Source organism: Electrophorus electricus, chromosome 6 (genome assembly GCF_041902795.1).
Source record: "Electrophorus electricus isolate QZ-2024a chromosome 6, ASM4190279v1, whole genome shotgun sequence".
NCBI lineage: Eukaryota > Metazoa > Chordata > Actinopteri > Gymnotiformes > Gymnotidae > Electrophorus > Electrophorus electricus.
Window position 1 is genome coordinate 5,513,004 of NC_137502.1, and position 20,491 is coordinate 5,533,494.

The following is a 20,491-nucleotide window of genomic DNA, read 5'->3' on the forward strand; positions in this document are numbered from 1 at the left end:
TATCTGATCTTCGGGGTTTCCTCAGTGCCCACGGCTTTAAGATGGTCGCACTGTAAGATCCCACTATGTTTCACTGTCTTTATCCTTTTACGTTAACCTGGCAGTTGTGTTACAACTATATATACCCAAATAAACGTGACAGGAACGGACATTTCACAAACTGAGTCTTATTTGCAGCAGCTCCAGCGCTAGACCCGAGTATTCCAGCATCCAGACTTCTCCATCAAAAGTGTGTTTATTAAAAAAGGCAGACATAACAGTAGAACTGAGTGTCTAGGTTCCTTTGACCTTGGCACACAGCAAAGTCCTTAAAGTCTAAAGGAAATGAGTCTGCTGCCATGCCCTCAGATCTATTCTGTACATAAGCATTCTCAAAATGAGCTATACATTTAAGTGCAAAATAAAAGCAGTGTGTTTAAAACAACTGAGAAAAAGCTCAGTCCTCATAATAGCATTTATTTCCATATACACAAAGGCACTGGGAGCACTGCACATTCAATTCCAAATGAAAACATGAACGAAATATCAATTTTTAAACTTAAAATGAAGGAAAAAAAAGAATAAATGGGCTGTTAAAAAATAGCAGTGTCTTCATTTTCATTTACAAACAAATATTTACAGTATAAACTGAAAGTTGTTTACAGATTTAGCTTTTCTGTTGATCACTGAACTAATATTTAGTTGTATAACCTTTATTTCTGATAACTGCTTTACATCTGTGTGGCATGGAGTCAACTAACATCTGACACCTGCGAAGAGATATTCCAGCCCAAGCGGACTGGAGTACATTCCACAGTTCTTCTGCATTCTTCGGTTTTGCATAAAAAAACAGTATTTTTGATGTCACTCCACAAATTCTCAATCGGCGTGAGGTCTGGGGATTGGGCTGGCCACTTCATAACATCAATCTTGTTGGTTTGGAACCAGGATACTGCCCACTTGCCGGTGTGTTTGGGGTCGTTGTTCTGCTGTTCAGCATAAGGCAACATGACCTCTTCCAGTATTCTGATATATTCAAACTGGTCCATGGTGCCTGGTATGCAATAAATGTTTCCGACTCCAAAGTATGAGAAACATACCCAAACCATTATGCTTGCACCTCCATGTTTTACAGTCTTCACAGTGTACTGTGGCTTGAATTCAGTGTTTATGGGTCATTTCACAAACTGTCAGTGGCCTTTAGACCCAATAAGAACAATCTTGCTCTCATCTGTCCATAGAATGTTGCACCACTTCTCTTTAGGCCAGTCAGTGTGTTCTTTGGCAAACTGTAACCTTTTCAACACGTCTTTTTTCAGCAATGGTACTTTACGGGGACTTCTTGCAAATAGTTTGGCTTCATGTAGGCATCTTCTGATTGTTGCAGTACTCAAGGGTAACTGAAGATCTTCTTTGATTTCCTTGGAGCTGGTCATTGAACGCTTCCTTGCCATTCTTGTTATTCTATGATCTACGACGATGGTAGTATTTCTTTTCCCCATCACGTGTTTCAGGCCACAATTGGCACCTGTTTCTTCAGAGAATGAATGACCTCACTACTTAAACTCCACACTGCTATTAATTTGAACACACCCCATTCATTAAATTAGTCAATTACACCCAATTAGCAGCGTGCATGTCATGACTTGATTCTGTTGGTTGCCCGTTACTCCGCTACACCTAGTCATGAATTTTTTCCCCCATGTTGTATTATCTTTTCTGCCAAAATCAGTAAACACATGAATGATGTTAGACTGCTATTATTTTGCACATAACTGTATGTCTGTACAGCACCCATTTGCTAAAATAATGCACATTACAGAATTATACACAAACACAACCATTACACAATCATGATGGTCACATTTGTGCTTCACAGTCTATGTTTGCTTTTGTAGTTTTAGTCCCTCCAGTGAAAGAGAAACGCAAGGAAGCGGCATCAGTATATAAACGACACCCCCTCAGCGTCTCTGAGCCAGCTTCCTTTCAGCGGCACCTCCTCCCGGGTGGCCGTTGCTCCAGCACAGCCTGATGCAGGGCAAGAATTACGTGGATCTACCAGCATGCCTAAAGGTATGAAGGCAAGCCAGCCTGTGCAGACAGACACCAAGAACCTGACAAACACTGCACATTATGGTCCCAAGGCAGTAGAACAAACACGTAGGAAGGTTAACGCTCGAGCACTCTGTTGGTAAGGTTGTCAGTTTATGGTAAATCCAGTTAGTCCTGTGGATATATGCATGTTCACATTCATGAGTGTTAAATTTGTGTTTTTCTTTTTTTTTTTAATGGCATTTCAGATGGACAAGTCCTCAGAAAGAACCACTGCACCCATAACTGCATAGCAATGAACAGTTAACTCCATTTTCAGAGTTCCACTCCTATAATCAAATAAGCCTGACAGAGAGAAGACATACATGAGAACACAGACCTTACATTACTAGACAAATGCATCTAAAAAAGGTTTTTGAAGTTTTTGGTCTATAGTATCATGTAAAGAAACAATACAAAATAATACAAGAGGCAGACACCCTATGCTCATGGATGTGTATTTTAATAAAAATAATTCTGTCAAAATTAAATGAGTACAATATTTCTTTAACATGTTTCCAGTACATAGGTATGTTTTTTTTGTTTTCAATTAATGTTTTCCTTTTTTTCTTTTTTTTTTTCAATTTTTTTTTTTTAAAAGGTTCATGCGGAGGGTAAATCATTTCACAATGGTGGCTAAAATCAAAACTCAAATAAAATTTAAATCAGAACAGAAGTAAATTGTGCACAGCTTGCTGTAATGAGCCTAGCTCCATTTCTTGAGTTTCTTTGTCATCCGAACCACAAACAGCTCCGCAAGGACAAACAAAGGGAGACATTTTGTCCTGGGAGGATTTCATCCAATCTCTTCCACTCATTGTTTACCGTCAGTCCTGTTTACGATTTAGTTTCACAATGGATTGTTTTAACATGGCAATATACAGCTTGGGTGGTTATCCTACAGAGTTCCCAAAGATATTTTTACCATTAAAACCAATCGCAAAACAAAAGCTCCAATAGATACAGATCAGGTGAAGTATGAGCTTTATGAAATAGCTGGCGTTATGTGAGAATATCAAACAAGTTTGACTCTGTTAAGAGTTACATGTCTGCATGCAGCAGGGGAACACCACTTCATATCTTCGATTCATCTATAAGTAAATCATTTAAATGTAGCATGTCAAGTGAACATAAACGGGTGAACATAAGTGGGTTTACCCTTTGTTTTCCTTTTTCTTTAAACTAAGTTGTTGGGGGGTTTTTTTGGCTTTAAGCTGCCATTGGTTACAAAGGTGAAATATGGGTATATTTTAGACTCTGAGGAGTATATGTGCAATGTCTGGGCCATTTCCTCCAAATACCCTGGTCATACTGGTCAGCTTGGTGAACTGGTTGAACTGGTCAGAAACACCTGGCTTCTCTACAGCTTTTACAGGCACCATTTACTGCTGCGACAAACAGGCTTGTTCAACAATGTGAATGTGGTCTACCTGAAAAGACAACGCAACACATTCAACACGGGTGCAAGAAGAGGGATGCAACAATCTCAACATGGCCAGCAGTGAAGTAAATGGCTAAGCTACATTCATTGACACAGCGGAGTGTCACCCATTGCTTGACCGGGTGAAATCCAGGCTCGGAGGGAAAATTCCAACACCTTTCTCAAAAATGTTTTCTGCGCATTTCACTGTGCTTTTAAAAAGATTGTGTTTTGGAGGATAAAAACGTCCTGTGGCTTCCACAGGGCACTGATCTGCATCCAGAGGCTTTGTACAACTGCCAGCGAAGTATTCATATTGTAAAATATGCACTGGAAGCCTTGAGTATAAAATATATTTACTTATTAACTTATTATTTACCTATAAGCTTGAGAACTAGCTAATGATCTAGCTGTACTTGCTTCAGTAACTCGTGTTAGTATGCCCGAGAGGGGGCGTGAGGTCATCTGCAAAGCTCGGACTCGGACGGCATGCTGCACATATTCACTGACATACAGCCAATATACGTATCTAATGCACTTCCATGAATTAATCATTTAAAGATTAAGACTACACACAACATTCCAACATTCTGCTGCTGGGAAGGTATGTAGCGCCCATCTATGTGTATCCTGATCTTTATCAGGTCTCGGAGAGGAAAGAAAAGCATGACTGCTGGAGAATCTACCCTGCAGCATTAGAAAGAGCCAGTGAAAACGTAGCCACCTCCCTCTGGATAAACTACAGAACCTATTTCTGTATTTACAAGAACACGCATATTAAAAACTGTTGACACTGAAATGTGCAGAACGCTTTGAGTAAAATGCTGGAATTTTGAAAAAAAAAAAAAAAAAAAAAAAAAAAAAAAGACAGATGTGAGAGATTTCTTCCAAAAACAAACCAAGAGGACACCAAAGAGAAACTTGAAAAGGAAAAAGGAAGAAGAAATGGACTGCAGGAACATGTCAGTGTTGTGTGTGGAGTCCGAGCTTACGGTGGCGAAACGTCATGGACAGGTGATCAGAGAGAGAGGGGGGGGGGATGGGCTGTATAGAAAAAGAGGGAGGAAAAGGTTGGGGCACAGGAGAGCAGAAGAAAAGTAGAGGAAAAACAGTAGGAGCATGCGAGGGAAAAGACGGAATAGAACGGAAGCATGGACATCACCCGCTGAGCAGCATCTCCAACAGTGTGTTAATCAGTCCAGCAACTACAAATGCAGAATCAACAGAAGTTGTCTCCGTTCTGTCCACTCTTTAAGGGGTAAACCCTACCATAAATGTCATCACGGTGGACACAAACATGTGCAAAAAGTCAGTTTCCAAGCCCCAACGGCGCAGTCAAAATGAATCAAATTATTAACCTCGCTTTCCTTTGACACAAAAATGAATGCTTTTTATTCAGTATAACCACACACCATCTGACACCCACAAGTTAAATTTTGATATACCTAAAATCCCCCCCAAATTAAATATAAAAAAACGAAAACAACCCCCCCCCCAAAAAAAAGCCAACAAACAAACAAACAAACAAATAAACCTGGGAGTTTCATAATGTCTGCATGATACCCTATAAAGATTGCCATTCAAATAGAAGCCTTTTGTAGCTTTTGGTAAGCCTTTTGTCTGTCCAGTACGAAACAGACTCAGCGAGTTTGACCCAGAAGCCAGGGCTGCACTGCCGTGTGGTTCGCATTCAATACGACTGGTGCTGGCACCTGAGCTGAGCTACTAACGGCAGCTCCAACGGGAGATGTGCGGGAACACTTACTTTTATTCCAATCCGAGGGAGGAAGAAAATATAATGTATAAACTGTTGGAAAGGGGATATCAAAACTCCCCCACCACAACAGGATGAAGGTCTGCCTAAAGCCTACAAACCATAACTTGGTGGTACAGTAACCAATAGAATTTCAGTTATAAGAGTGAGGGCTTAGTGTATACCTAAGTAAAGTCAATACCTCATCCAGCCGTGTTCCCAAGCTAAAATGACACGTATCGGAAAATACCTGAGTTCTGGATAAGGGAGACGTGCTACTTCTTATGGTTTCAGGAAGGGTTTTGTACTCTGTATACTGTGAAATGGTGTGTGTTTAGAATACTGTGCACTGCATCCACCCATAAAACCAAAAAAGAGGGAAATCTGGTTCTTTTCAAGAGGACCACAACAAACCGACAAAAAAAAGAAACTAAAACAAAAACGACTAGATAAACGGAATAATAATTAATTATTTTTAAATAGTGTCACACAATCTGTATTTGATAATACTAAATTAAAAAGAAGCCTCTCTTCTCATGTTTCTAGTCATTCCTCATCTGGACTGCCCATGGCAAGCGGCAAGCAGCACACTAATTCAACAGAGCATGTTCCTTATGGCAACTGTCGGGAAAGCCCTCTTCTTAACCGTCCTGAACATCACCTGAGGAGACATGCACACAGGCGATCACAGTTCAGCTGTATACGTTATTCAGTTCAGCAGTATTTGCAAAAGTGTCTAATTGGAAATGATTATAAACACTATTAGTCGGCAGCAGTCAAGCTATCCAAAGTTACTGAATCTAGATGAGTGTTTATATATCAGCTGTGCAATTAAAGTGCTTCTGAATTTGTATGAGGAGGAATACACACGCACACACACACCTGTGGGGGGGGGGTATAGGTGCCTGGATTCCCTCACCTGGACTGGGGCTAGTGCAAAAAGTTGTCTACTGTGGCGAAGGAGCAGGAGCCGGATCGCACCCGTGCCATGAGCTGCACACACTCGGTGGCCTGGCCCAGAGCCAGCATGAGTGGAGGCTGCTTGGGAAGGTTCTGAGACTCTGCAGGACAGCCAGAGAAGAGGGCTCGCAATAAGTATAGACACTACAGAGGTAGGGGTGGGTGGGTGTGTGTTAGATGCCTGGACAGAAGGCTACCCAAGATGGCACTGTTGAGGGCAGAGCAGACAGCCTCTCTCTGTGTGGGGTCCAGCTGTTGGCCAACTGGGCAGTTCCATGGGTCCGAATATGCTAGGAGACTGAACGCATCCTACACACACACACACACACACACACACACAGCAGAGAACACTAAAAACACCTAACCCGTGTGTAACCCAGCTAACTGACTCTGTCCACAGAAACACATCATAGCAAAAGTCATAACTAAGTCTCGTCAGACACACAGGATGACATCATCACAGCAAACTGGTCACAAGTCTAAGCTATAATATTCATGTCAGTGGACCAAAGCGTCACACACTTTTATAACCTACAGAGACTTTCACAGTATTTTGTGAAAAGTGCTACACATGACCCCGCACAAGCATTTCTCAGCACACGGAGTCCGAGTTTCATCCCTTGTCTTTTTGCCATACCTGCAGCATTTTCTTGTGTGTGTTGTTCTTGCCATATTGCCGCGAGAGCTGCTCACTGAGGGCCTGGAGTTCGCGACCGAACTGGATCATGCGCTCCGTGGCAGCCTGGTTACCCCCGCACAGTTGCCGTGACACACAGCCGTCCTCTGGCGGAAGCAGCACACGGGACAGGGATGGTTGTCCCTTTCAGACTTTGTTCATGCGGAAAACGTCTCCACACTACACGCGGTCACAAAACGTGCTCTAAAGTCCGTGGGGGGTGGTGCATTTTAAATAAGGCCAGACCTCCTCTGCAAGTCAAGCCCACAGGACAACATAGCACCCTGCACTTCAATACATACAACAACAGGCACTCAAATATGAAAAACAAACAGTCCAATGTTTAATCAGCAAAAAAAAAAAAAAAAAGCCTTCATCCTGAATTTTAACAGCTACAGATGCAGCAAGATAAACTCATTAGCCTTGACAGACGAAGAAGAACAGCTGAGAATAGAGGAAGGGCTTAGTGTGGCAAACGCAGCAGTAAAGCGTTCTTTTTCTCTGATCACTTGGTTTAGACACTGGCTCTGGGTTTTTGACTGGATTATACTTTATCTTTTTGATTTGGGGATTGCAGTAGCAGGCTGAAGTACTGGTGTAACCTGTGTTTTCTAACTGCTATGTTCAGCACCCCAAAGGTTCAGCTTTTTCCCTCCAATCCAAACACAGTGGCACCATGTCGGCTTGAAAACAGACAGCAGCAAGGATGCTTGGAAAGCTCCAAACTCCCAGCCACTTTAACAGACTGCTCTGTTTCTCAGTAACCTTGGAAACAAACATTAAATGAAAGATCTTAGTTTAGTAGCACTCAGGGGGAGTCAGATAATAGTGGGGGACCTGGCCATCTCATCCAGAGGACAGACAGAGGGCTGGATGAAGCAAAAGACGTGCGCCAATACTAGCTGGAATTATTATGGAGCTTTTCACAGATTACTCTGAAATGAATTACTGTAGCAAATTAATTAGTGAGTAATTAGTGTTTGTTGTGTGCGTGTGTGTACCTGCTACTCCGTTGCCCACACTGTTTTCGTCCCCTTGCAGCATCTCTTGGTGTTTGTAGGTGCCGTTCATGACGCGGGTGGACGAGTTCTCTGCCACGCCGTTAGTGTAGTGCTCCGCCTCAATCTCCATCTCACTGTCACTGTGTGCACGCGCGCGCACACACATACCCATCGTACACAGGCACAGGCAGAGAAAGAACAAAGGAAAAAACTCACTGGCGCTTATACGGTGAAACACAAATACACAATCCGGACTGCACACCAAAAAAAATTGTATGAACACAGACGTGCATCTAGAGGTTTATAGTGTGCGCTCTCCATCACATACATATTGGACAAGCCTTTACTGAAGCACATTTATGCGTGCTCACACCAGCCACACTCACACACAGCCACACTCACACCCACATACCTAGTTTCCTGGTTGCTAGTGGCATTGTGGGGCTGGGACTTGGTGGAGTCAGTGGAGTTGGACTCGGAGTAGTTGACCGAGGAGGGAGAGGATGAAGGGGAGGAGGAGGCGGAGCCAGCTCCGGGATATTTACTGTGGCTCTTGGGTTTGTTAGAAGGGGTGACTCCATTACTGCATGCGGGACTGTCTGCCCCTAGCCACAATGGACACACACAGTCAGACAGGGTCCCAGCGCACTCCTCAACTCGACAGGCACGAGTCAGCTAAACCTGGCACGTGCTATGAAGATCTGCACAAGAGTCGGCTAAACAGTGCGCATGCTATGGAGCTCTGTACGAGAGAAAACTAAACTGGGGCCATGCCATGAAGATCTGTTCAAGGGTCAGCTAAACTGGGCACATGCCATGAAGATCTGCACAAAGTTATTCATGCATATATAGTTAATTTTACTGCTAGATGCAAGACAAGTGCACAGCACATATTACACTGTGTTCCAAATTACTGTGCACATGCCACTTGTTTGGTTTTTCTAAAGAGTCGGTGCATTTAAGGGTGTTTCTTACCTCAACAATTATAATGAGGATTTTATTACTCATAGGTACTGATAATGACAAGAACTTTAAGGATATTTTGAAAGAATACAAAATACATCCCAAATAAGTGACATGGAATGCAGTTTGAAAACCTTCAATTGATCCTAATAAACATAATAAAACAAAAAACAGAAACCTGATGTATAAGCTGCATGTGTGTTTCAAAAGATGCACAATTAAAAAAAGCAAAAACAAATTTACAGACCAAGTTGCATATTAATATTTGAGCCCTTGTTTGACATGACCAACAACTCTCACGTCCACCGAGCGTCTAATTTAATTACTTTCTTTTGGAAAGGCACGATTCTTCTTATACCATTGCAGAAAATGGTTGGTTAGGAAGTCTACCCATTTTTCAGAGGTAATTTTTGTATCCTTAGGGCCCATATAGGGATATAAAATTCCCAATGTTATAGCCCAAATCAGACACCTCCTTGTTTACATCTTAACAGAACACGGTGGCCAGTCACCAACCGTCCAGGACTGCAGCTGTCTGCACCAGCAAATGCATCATAGCATTCATCAGTCTGAAAATGACTGAAAATTGTGTATTTGTGCATTTCAGAGCCCACTGCAAACGCTTCTCTATGTGAGCTTCGGTTAGGGGTAACTGAACTCTAGCCTCTGGAGGAGCCTGTAATCTATTTGACAGAAACTTTCCTTAATAAGTCTTCATCTGACCATATTCATCTGTGCTCTGAATCACTCACTGTTCTTTTCATAGTTCAGTGATCTCTTTGCAGATTTCATGATATAACAAATGTTTTCATAACATTTGCAAGGCACTGCGCTATTTCAAGCTCTATCTCTACTGTAAGCTCTTTCCTTCTCCCCAAACTGCATGAGAACTGTGACGTTCTTAATAAAGTAGAACAATCTTTTAAGTAGGTTTCCCTTTCATTAAGATTACCTGCCAAATTAATTAACAAGCCTGAGATTAATTCCAGTTATCTAAAAAGACATTAGTCTTTGAAAAAATAACTGATTTCCTTGGGAAAAAATATGACTTAGATCCTACTGATATGTTACTTGCACAATAATTTGGAACACAGTGTCCAGTTTGTGTGAATGTGAGCGCACACGTGTGTGTGTGTGTGTGTGTGTGTGTGTGTGTGTGTGTGTGTGTGTCACCTGTGCTGTGGAGGTGGGGGTTGGGAAGCCCATGCCGGGGGCTTTGGCTGGGGGATCCGGGGTAACTGTCCTGGAGTTTGGGGGAGCGGACGCTAAAGCATCGTACCTCGCTGTCCGTACCATTCACCATCTCCACAAACTGCCGACACCTGTGGAGAGAATGTTTACTGACATATACAACTGTGTGTGTCTGTGAGAGACATTAACTAAGCCATTGAAGCAAGCCATTAAAACGACCATCCACTTTTCGGCAATCCATTATACCACCTAACTGACATATAGCTGCACACCCCTTTAAACTGCCTGACAGCCATTTCTCTCAGTCACTGAATGATACTGTAATGCTAGAGGAAAATCACTCCCACTGTCTATAACAGTGCAGACATCAATAACCTTTAGTCTGCCAAACAGGTGAAATGGCAAAAACATTCAGGTTGCTTAGTTTCATTGCACACCGACTTCATTTTAATTCTAGGCAGGCAGAAAAACAACCTTTTATGCAGTGTGCTCAGGGTTTATTCAGTACTGCGTTTTATAATCACCATGGATGAATAAGCCCAGTTAAGCAGCTAAATCAACAAGAGTGGCTGAAGAGGTGCATAGCAAATGAGGCCCAACTGCCATCCCAGCATGTGGGAAATGCAGTTTGAGACAGGTTATAGTTAAATCAAGCAACACCATCACCTGAGCAACAAGATGAAGGTATAGAATCCCAGCTATCCATTACACTTGTAGTTGTATATAGTGTCTACTCTGCGGTCAGCTCTACACTCTGGCCCATACGGCATACATTCATGACAATGATTCCTGGCAAATTAGGTGCGATACCTGATATCTGCAACAAAGGTGAAACCACCTAGCAAGTGCCACAGCACAAGTCTGATGCAACATGCTCTCTTCCATAGTGAAATCTCTATTTTTCAAACAGTTGAAAACACAGAGTTGTGGTCAGGATGGTTGCAGTAAACACTGAGGCAACAGACGTGGGTGAAAGGGAGTTTAGCTGTCAGTCAAAACCAGACAACCCCCCCGCCCCAAGAAAAAGAAAAAAAAACTAAACAAAACACACACAAAAAGCAAAATGCTAGTTGAACACTGTGTAGCCCCCAGGGGTGAAACCATCTGGTATTTCGGTCCAGTCCATTATATAAATGTGGAAAGCCTTTAACCTCACATGTTACATAACTGATCCAGGAAGTTTCAACTTTTAGAGTCAGTCAATCATTCAGGTCTACATGCATAGAGTCAAATGGTGAATGTGAAGAGTTTCGATAGGATAAATGAAATACATTTTATCTGAGCATCTTTCACTCAGTCATGCTACTTCATTGCTTAATTCAATCCACACACGAGCTTAAACAGAATATATTCCAGCATTTTCCAACCTCTAATTTTGTTAATTCTAATGAATTAATTAGTTAATTCTAAGGAGCTTCACCTCACTACACTCATCTTTTCTTTTCAAGGACACACACCTACCCCTTCCTGAGCTGTTAATTTGAAGGCCATATATAAAAACAAACCATTCAATGTATATTCTCATTCTCAGTACAACAGAACCATGACAGTGGATCCAACTAGAGCAGAAACAGAACAGTACTGGAAAAGCAAATGGGAGAATGAAGCATCATGTAACATCGGTGCCCATTTATCTAATCAGCGAGTATCTCAATCTCCCAGAGCAGGATTCATTCAGCATTACCATAGTGGATGTCCAACAGCGAGTCACAATCCTGTCAAACTGAGCAGCCCCAGGCTCTAAAATGATCCATTCTTACTGGTTAAATAAACTAACAGCTATGCATAGCTGACTAGCAGAACCAGCTGATAAAAACCAGCTCCCGTAGTACAGGCCTGAATCCTCTCAACCAGATCATCAATATGAGTGGGTACAGATTCAGGAGCAGAACTACCATTGGCCACCTTCTGGACATGGAATAACTTCAAGCTGTACCCAGAGACACTAAAGGGACATGGACTTACTGAGCCACCTCCAAACCCAAAAGTAGGAGGTTTTTTTTCCTCCATTCAATCTGAGAATATTTTGATCTTGGTAAGCTTGACCAATCTATCAATGTCATTGTGTTTTACATAAAGATATACATGTCATTAGCAAAAAAATGAAAAGAAACATGAATATTTTGAATATTATTACCTAAACTTTGAATATTATTACCTAAAAGGTAGCATATACCCATGATGGAACCTTGAGGCACCGCACTAGTAAGAGACATAGAGGCAGACATCCCATCATTAAGACACTATAAAATGTCCTATTTGATAAATAGAAATAAAACTATTTTAGTGCATCCCAGCCCATCTTTCCAATACCATGGTCAATGGTATCAAAGACTGTGCTAATGTCCAAAAGAATTAAAATCAAAATCTCAATAGCATCAGTGTGCAGTAAAAAGAACTGTATTACTAGAAAGAGGAAAAACACTTGAATGTTTAGGCAGTAAAACACCACTAGCTCTTAAATCCCTAATCTGGTTTACAAAAATTATTTAAATGTTGGAAGCTGGATTGGTGAAGGAGGCACTATTTATGAGCCAATCAATGGTGGAAAACAAAAATATAGAATTATGCCTCTTAGCAGCAATAAAGTTTTTTAAATAAGCTCCTCTTGCATATCCAACATGTACATTAAAAACAATTAGCAGTTCTTTTAAGTAAAGATAATGAATTTCTATTTATTCCACCTATACTCAGCTTGTCTATGGCTTTTCTTTAACCATTTAACCATGAAGAAGGGCTTGCCAGCAGTATAACCCTGGTTCTAAGGGGGGTTCATCTAGAACAGTGGTGTACAAGGCATTAAAACCACTTACAGATACATTCACCTGGTTACACTGTGTCCAGGAATGATTTAACTCAGAAAAAAAGCCTAGTAAAAGTATACAAAGGGTCATCGTTAAAAAAACAGAAGCAAATGATGTCTTTAGATTTGGTGACAGAAGCCTGGAGCTCGTCGTTGGAAATAAATAGTGACACTAGAGAAGAACTGGAAGTGGCCGAAGACCAGAAAACTCCTGACAATGCATGGCTCCAAAAGCCAGAGGCTATATGCCAACCAGAAAGAGGGAAGAAGGGGCCTATAAAGTATAAGATTCACTGTTCAGAGTAAAACATAAAACATCCGTGACTTATGCAAACAAAACAACCACCAAGGATGAGCTGATGAGGGAGTGTCTCAGTCAGATAGGGGATGCAGTCACCATGGAAGCAGAAGAGGTACCATGGCAGCATAAGCTCTCCAAGGAATGTACAAGGACAGATAGCAGAGATACCCAACATAAGACAACCCTACCAATGGCTGGAAAAGGCAGTACTGAAGGACAGCATATAGTTACTAATCATGGCAGCACAAGATCAAGTACTAAGCACTAGGTTGATTGAAGCAGGGATGTACCACACCAAAGGAAAACAAGATTTCAGCTGGTCAAAAGAGCTTCTGAGACAATCCAGCACCCAGTAAGTAGGATGCAAAACACTGGCAAGAAAAACATAGAAAACGAAGTCTACCATATACAGGAAAATATACAAGGCACATGAGCTGGACACTCCAAAGTCCAAATGGGAGGAACCACAGAGAGTGGCAGAGAAAAACAAGGCTAAGATCCTGTGGGACGTCCAGATAGATGGAGAACCAAGTAGTGGAGAACCAACCAGACAATGTGACAGTGCACAAGATGTAGGGGAAAGCAGTGGCAGTAACAGTCCCAATTGACAGGGAAAAAAATCCAAAGGAAGGAATATGAAAAGTTGGAAAAATACCAGGGACTGAAAAAAGAAAGAGAGAGAGGAAAACACCAGTGTTAACACCAATGCTGTCGCAGTGGTGATACAGACGCTTCAGCCTGGGGCCCCTGAGCTGGAGGAGGGGCTCCAACAGATCCTAGGAACGACCAGGTCAATCTCAGTCCAGAAGAGGACAATAATAGAACAGTAGGAAATTCTGTGCTGTACCCTCAAATTCCCATGTCACTGGTAGAATTCCATAGTGTGAGGGAAAAGATACCCACTGGAAGGGTAAGACAGGCATATTCTCATGAGTACAGCGTTTACTTATTTTTATTGCATTATGTTAACATTATCGATCACAGCTGGTTTCTTAAGTCCAGCTGGATTCCTAAGTAACACAGTCCCTAAAGTATACCGGCTAAGATGAAACAGGAGGCGGGGGCACCACACGACTGTTCTAGGTATGGCTGACCTAGTACCTGCTGACAATTTGCCCAGCAGGCCTGACTAATCAAATCAGGAACAACACATCCTAAAGCAGTGCTGCCCATTTCACAGAAGCATAAAACAAAAACAGCAGATGTTTATAGTTAAAAATCCTGGCAGCCAAATGGCCTGCTGTTGTTTTTCCTACTGGACCAATATGACCATGTATCTTACTAATAGAATTAAATGCCTCAGGAACTTTTAAAAGCTCTGTGCCAGTGTTCGAGGCTAATTAAAGTGATAAAGTGTTAGTTTTAACAAACAATAAAAGCAAGATATGCAACTAACATCAGGAATAACAGAAAAAGAATTTAAAAAGACACTAACTGGAATAGTTCAGCTGGCTGTTAAAATGGGCTGTGTAAACTGCTTCTACGTTGCTAGTGAGTTCTTCGCTATATATCATCAAGTCAGTACTGCTACTAGTATTTCCACATCTGATTGGCTACTTAAAAATAACAGATGAGAAGTGACCATAAAATACAGCAGTTATCATAATATTTGGAGGGGAGAAAGGCATGAGAGCCCCAGTTTGTGTACTTTCAGTTCCAGCACGTTACCATTACGTGACTTATAATGAAGGGTCTATTCCATTGGCATGGTGCGCTTCCATTATGCCACTGTAATGGAACTCTGTGCAGCAGACACTAAAGAAGCTGTGGCCTTTGCACTATGCTGTCAAGCAGAGCTGAATCAGGAGAGGAAAGAGGAGACCGTCTCAGTTTAGTTAATTCTCCTGCCAGGCATGCTGGTGTGTGAGCTTGTGTGTGTGAAGCCACTCACTTCAACATGAAGAGTAAATTGGGGTTGCGTTCTAAGAGCCCAGGGTACAGCTGCTGTGTGGCATCGATGGCCTCTCCAACACGACCTGCCAAGACCAGCTTCTGTATTCCTGCACAGACACACACACAGACACAGGAGTAAAACACATGCTTGCTGTGGATAAAGGTTGCCAGGTCTGGGCCAAAAGCAGTCTTAAAGCCAATGTAAAATAGCCCCATACCTAGCACCGTCAGAAAAACTCAGTCAGAATGCCTGGAGAAATTACTGAAATAATGCCAATGTTAAAATAGTAGTACAATAATACTACAATAAACAGTAGTAACAACAATAATAGTACAATCTGTCAAAAGTGTTTCTGTGGTTAACAGAGAATAAAGCAAACAAACAAACAAACAAACAGAAATCAAATATCTCCCCTATAGATCCATGCAAAGACAGGCAATCTATTCACTGGCAAACTTGGCAAATCACTTCAACAGTATTTGTGTGATTACACACCCATCCGTCTTCTCTCTGTAGACATGGGACAGATAATATTGAAACGATGTTTAAGGATGTTGAGAGTGATGGGGTTTGTGCACTGCGACTGTGATCCAGGGTCATCATGTCTACAGTAAACTAAAGGCAAACTTCTACTAAACTTTGCACACACATAAGTTGCATTTGTAAATATGTTTATATTGGCAACAGACAGCATGTAAATTTAGAACAAGCCTAATGCTACTGTGAACATCAAACAAGACTCTAGTCTAATTGGTGAATAACACTGCAGTGACTGCATTTTGTGTTTTATGGTGTTTGAACTGAAAGTCTTTTAGAAAATGAGGACTGATCTAGGATCAGATTTTCTGTTTTCTTTCCAGAACCGAATGATCTAGAAACTGCATTTTTAAAGTTTGGTTCATAGTTCAGATTAAAGCCAGGTTTATACTTGACATGTTACTGGTGTTAGGAGTCAGTAGCTATAAACACAACAGTTCTTCCTCAGTACTGAGTATATCTGTTCAGTACTGTGGGCAGCCATATGTGGTGGATTTTCCATGGGTATGACTTTACACTGCAGTTTCAGAGAATAATGCTAGGACGAAAGTGTTAGTAAATGTGTATACACTGCCTGGCCAAAAAAAAAAGGTCACCACCTGAATTTAACAAAGCAAATAGGTAAGAGCCTCCCATTGCATGGGTGAAATAAATACTGCATGGGTGATTATGTTTCAGCTGGCAACATATTATTTAACCCTAACTGATGCAGTGAGTAGCTTCTCATTGGTTAAACAACCATGTCGAAAGACACATCCTGTGGTCATGGAAAAGATGTTAACTTGTTTCAGGAGGGTCAAATTATTGGCATGCATCAAGCAGAGAAAACATCTAAGGAGATTGCTGAAACTACTAAAATCGGGTTAAGAACTGTCCAATGCATTATTAAAAAGTGGAAGATCAGTGGGGAAACATCATTTTCGAGGAAGGAATGTGGTCAGAAAAAAATCTTGAATGATCGTGATCGGCGATCACTTAAACGTGTGTTGAAATCAAATTGTAGAAAAACAACAGTAGAACTCAGGGATATGTTTAATAGTGAAAGTAAGAGCATTTCCACACACACAATGCGAAAGGAACTCAAGGGATTGGGACTAAACAGCTGTGTAGCTTTAAGAAAACCACTTGTCAGTGAGGCTAACTGGCAAAAACAGCTTCAATTTGCTAAGGAGAATAAAGATTGGACTCTGGAGCCATGGAAGGAGATCATGTGGTCTGATGAGTCCAGATTTACCCTGTTACAGAGTGAAGGGCGCATCAGGGTAAGAAGAGAGGCAGCTGAAGTGATGTACCCATCATGCCTAGTGCATACCATACAAGCCTTTGGGGGCAGTGCAATGATCTGGGGTTGCTGTAGTTGGTCAGGTCTAGGTTCAGCAACGTTATGTGCCCAAAGAATGAGGTCAGCTGACTACCTGAATATACTAAACGACCAGGTTATTCCATCACTGGATTTGTTTCTTCCCTGGTGGCACGGGCATATTCCAAGATGACGATGCCAGGATTCATCTGACTCAAATTGTGAAAGAGTGGTTCAGGGAGCATGAGACATCCTTTTCACACATGGATTGGCCACCACGGAGTCCAGACCTGAACCCCATTGAGAATCTTTGGGATGTGCTGGAGAAGACTTTGAGCAGTGGTCCAAATCTCCCATCATCAATACAATATCTTGGGAAAAATTAATGCAACTCTGGACAGAAATAAATGTTGCCATTGCAGAAGCTTGTGGAAACAATGCCACAGCAAATGCGTGCCATAATCAAAGCTAAAGGCGGTCCAACGAAATATTAGAGTGCGAGACCTTTTTTTTTTTTTGACCAGGCAGCGTATGTGCTCTAGTCAGATTCACGTGCTATCTGCGCACATATGCAGCAAAAGTACAACTCAGCCTTAACAATCGGGCAGATCAGACAAACATGAACTCTAACACAATTTATTGGCTCATCACTGATATTTCAAGCACCCGACTGTGGGAAAAGATAACAGAGCTGATGAATGGATGATGACCGTGTGTGCATGTGTGTGTACGCAATTCCTCACTCTGTCTGTTCTTTATGGACGTCTGGTCCTCCTGGATCATGGTTTCTGTGGCTCGAGCAAAAGCCATGGCTGTGGCACAGTACCCATGATGCACCAGGTAGCTGGACACCATGCTGAAGAGAGAATCGTACACCATGCTGTTTATGCCCTGACGCTAAAACTGCAACTTCTTAGGTTGCAAGTTTCTAATAAATGAACTGTTTACAAAGGTGGTTTAACTGTTTACAGAGTGCCAAGACACAAACCCCATTGATTCTAGAAATAATTTGTGCTAGCTTCAATAAAGAAATACCAAGCTCTAGGGTAATAGTCTGTGAAATACTACGGTGACCGCAAATAGGGTTAAGTCGAGTGAGTAGTTACATTGTTGTAAACTTTGATTGCTAGCACTTACCAATTATCAGTTTTTGGTATTATCGTAGTATTGTTCAAATATACTTAAAATGTTTAATAGGCACTAATATATATTGAATTAATTTCACCAAGGGTATTAAAAAGTCTTTCACACAACAACTTTTTATTGAAAAAGTTGGCAATATTTCCATCTTTTTGCATGTCTGATATAGATCTCCTAGGAGAAAAACCTTTGAGATTCATTACAGACAACTTCAATTCTGCAGATCTTGGCATCAGTAGGGGAAATATTTTAAGGAATTTGTATGATCATTTAGACTTCATGTGCGCTCTCACTCTGTGTCCTTTAAGACAACTTGTTTTGTACCAGGTGTGTCCCTCTGCCTCTCGTTGTGATATTTATGAGATATACTGCCATAGTCCCTTCTTTTCTTTTCTCTGAAATCTGGATCCTAACATAATCTGGAACCTCTAAATCTATTTCAGTACTGTGTAGTCACTTTGTGTCACTGGGGCTACAATTGACAGTGTCATTGTAAGCATAAATCTTTAAATATAAATAAACAAAATTATAGAAATATGGCAACCACTCAGAGGAGCAATCAAACTATATTTTTGGTTTAGTTTTATACTGCAGTATATCATTAAAACCAGTAACTATCCTGTGCCTAATCTGAACAGAGGATTTTATATGGTAGAGTGTTTATATTCCCCTAATCTGAACGGAGGATTTTATACGGTAGAGTGTTTATATTCCCCTAATGTGAACGGAGGATTTTATACGGTAGAGTGTTTATATTCCCCTAATGTGAACGGAGGATTTTATACGGTAGAGTGTTTATATTCCCCTAATGTGAACGGAGGATTTTATACGGTAGAGTGTTTATATTCCCCTAATGTGAACGGAGGATTTTATACGGTAGAGTGTTTATATTCCCCTAATGTGAACGGAGGATTTTATACGGTAGAGTGTTTATATTCCCCTAATGTGAACGGAGGATTTTATACGGTAGAGTGTTTATATTCCCCTAATGTGAACGGAGGATTTTATACGGTAGAGTGTTTATATTCCCCTAATGTGAACGGAGGATTTTATACGGTAGAGTGTTTATATTCCCCTAATGTGAACGGAGGATTTTATACGGTAGAGTGTTTATATTCCCCTAATGTGAACGGAGGATTTTATACGGTAGAGTGTTTATATTCCCCTAATGTGAACGGAGGATTTTATACGGTAGAGTGTTTATATTCCCCTAATGTGAACGGAGGATTTTATACGGTAGAGTGTTTATATTCCCCTAATGTGAACGGAGGATTTTATACGGTAGAGTGTTTATATTCCCCTAATGTGAACGGAGGATTTTATACGGTAGAGTGTTTATATTCCCCTAATGTGAACGGAGGATTTTATACGGTAGAGTGTTTATATTCCCCTAATGTGAACGGAGGATTTTATACGGTAGAGTGTTTATATTCCCCTAATGTGAACGGAGGATTTTATACGGTAGAGTGTTTATATTCCCCTAATGTGAACGGAGGATTTTATACGGTAGAGTGTTTATATTCCCCTAATGTGAACGAAGGATTTTATACGGTAGAGTGTTTATATTCCCCTAATGTGAACGGAGGATTTTATACGGTAGAGTGTTTATATTCCCCTAATGTGAACGGAGGATTTTATACGGTAGAGTGTTTATATTCCCCTAATCTGAATGGAGGATTTTATACGGTAGAGTGTTTATATTCCCCTAATGTGAACGGAGGATTTTATATGGTAGAGTGTTTATATTCCCCTAATCTGAACGGAGGATTTTATACGGTAGAGTGTTTATATTCCCCTAATGTGAACGGAGGATTTTATACGGTAGAGTGTTTATATTCCCCTAATGTGAACGAAGGATTTTATACGGTAGAGTGTTTATATTCCCCTAATGTGAACGGAGGATTTTATACGGTAGAGTGTTTATATTCCCCTAATGTGAACGGAGGATTTTATACGGTAGAGTGTTTATATTCCCCTAATGTGAACGGAGGATTTTATACGGTAGAGTGTTTATATTCCCCTAATCTGAATAGAGGATTTTATATGGTAGAGTGTTTATATTCCCCTAATGTGAACGGAGGATTTTATATGGTAGAGTGTTTATATTCCCCTAATGTGAACGGAGGATTTTATATGGTAGAGTGTTTATATTCCCCCAACGTGAACGGACGATTATATAGGGTAGAGTGTTTATATTGTAGCATTGTGAAAATGGCTGCTCACTTCTGCAGCACTGTCTGCCACTCTCCGAGCCTCTCTCCGATGGGGAAGCGAGCGATCATGCCATGAATCTTCGCCCTCCACTCACTCATGTAGTCCTCTATGTCAAACACAAATGGCTGCTGGCCAAAGTTAGCATCCACAATCTCACCAGGAGTCTGCAGTCCTACTGTGGGATACAAGTTAGGCTGGGGATGGGAAAGGATGAGACGGAGAGAGAGAGAGAGAGAGAGAGAGAGAGAGAGAGAGAGAGAGAGCGAGA

At 41.3% G+C, this 20,491-nt stretch overlaps 1 protein-coding gene across 4 annotated transcripts in view; it reads right to left on the reverse strand.

Annotated features, from left to right (window-relative positions):
• Positions 1-2,509: 2,509 nt before the first annotated feature.
• Positions 2,510-20,491, reverse strand: part of ranbp10 (RAN binding protein 10) — a 28,519-nt gene continuing 10,537 nt past the window's right edge. For 2 of the 4 annotated variants that reach the window (XM_027004003.3, XM_081716795.1), the window contains 10 exons: positions 20,233-20,417; positions 17,613-17,725; positions 15,030-15,138; positions 10,017-10,165; positions 8,293-8,485; positions 7,881-8,020; positions 6,841-6,986; positions 6,401-6,512; positions 6,163-6,304; positions 2,510-5,904 (listed from right to left, as the gene is read on the reverse strand). In XM_027004003.3, the coding sequence (XP_026859804.3) occupies positions 6,174-6,304; positions 6,401-6,512; positions 6,841-6,986; positions 7,881-8,020; positions 8,293-8,485; positions 10,017-10,165; positions 15,030-15,138; positions 17,613-17,725; positions 20,233-20,417 (1,278 nt within the window). In that variant the 3' untranslated portion in view covers positions 2,510-5,904; positions 6,163-6,173. Of the gene's footprint in view, positions 5,905-6,125; positions 6,305-6,400; positions 6,513-6,840; positions 6,987-7,880; positions 8,021-8,292; positions 8,486-10,016; positions 10,166-15,029; positions 15,139-17,612; positions 17,726-20,232; positions 20,418-20,491 lie in introns of all 4 variants that reach the window. The other 2 variants (XM_081716794.1, XM_081716793.1) reach the window with 2 other exon arrangements.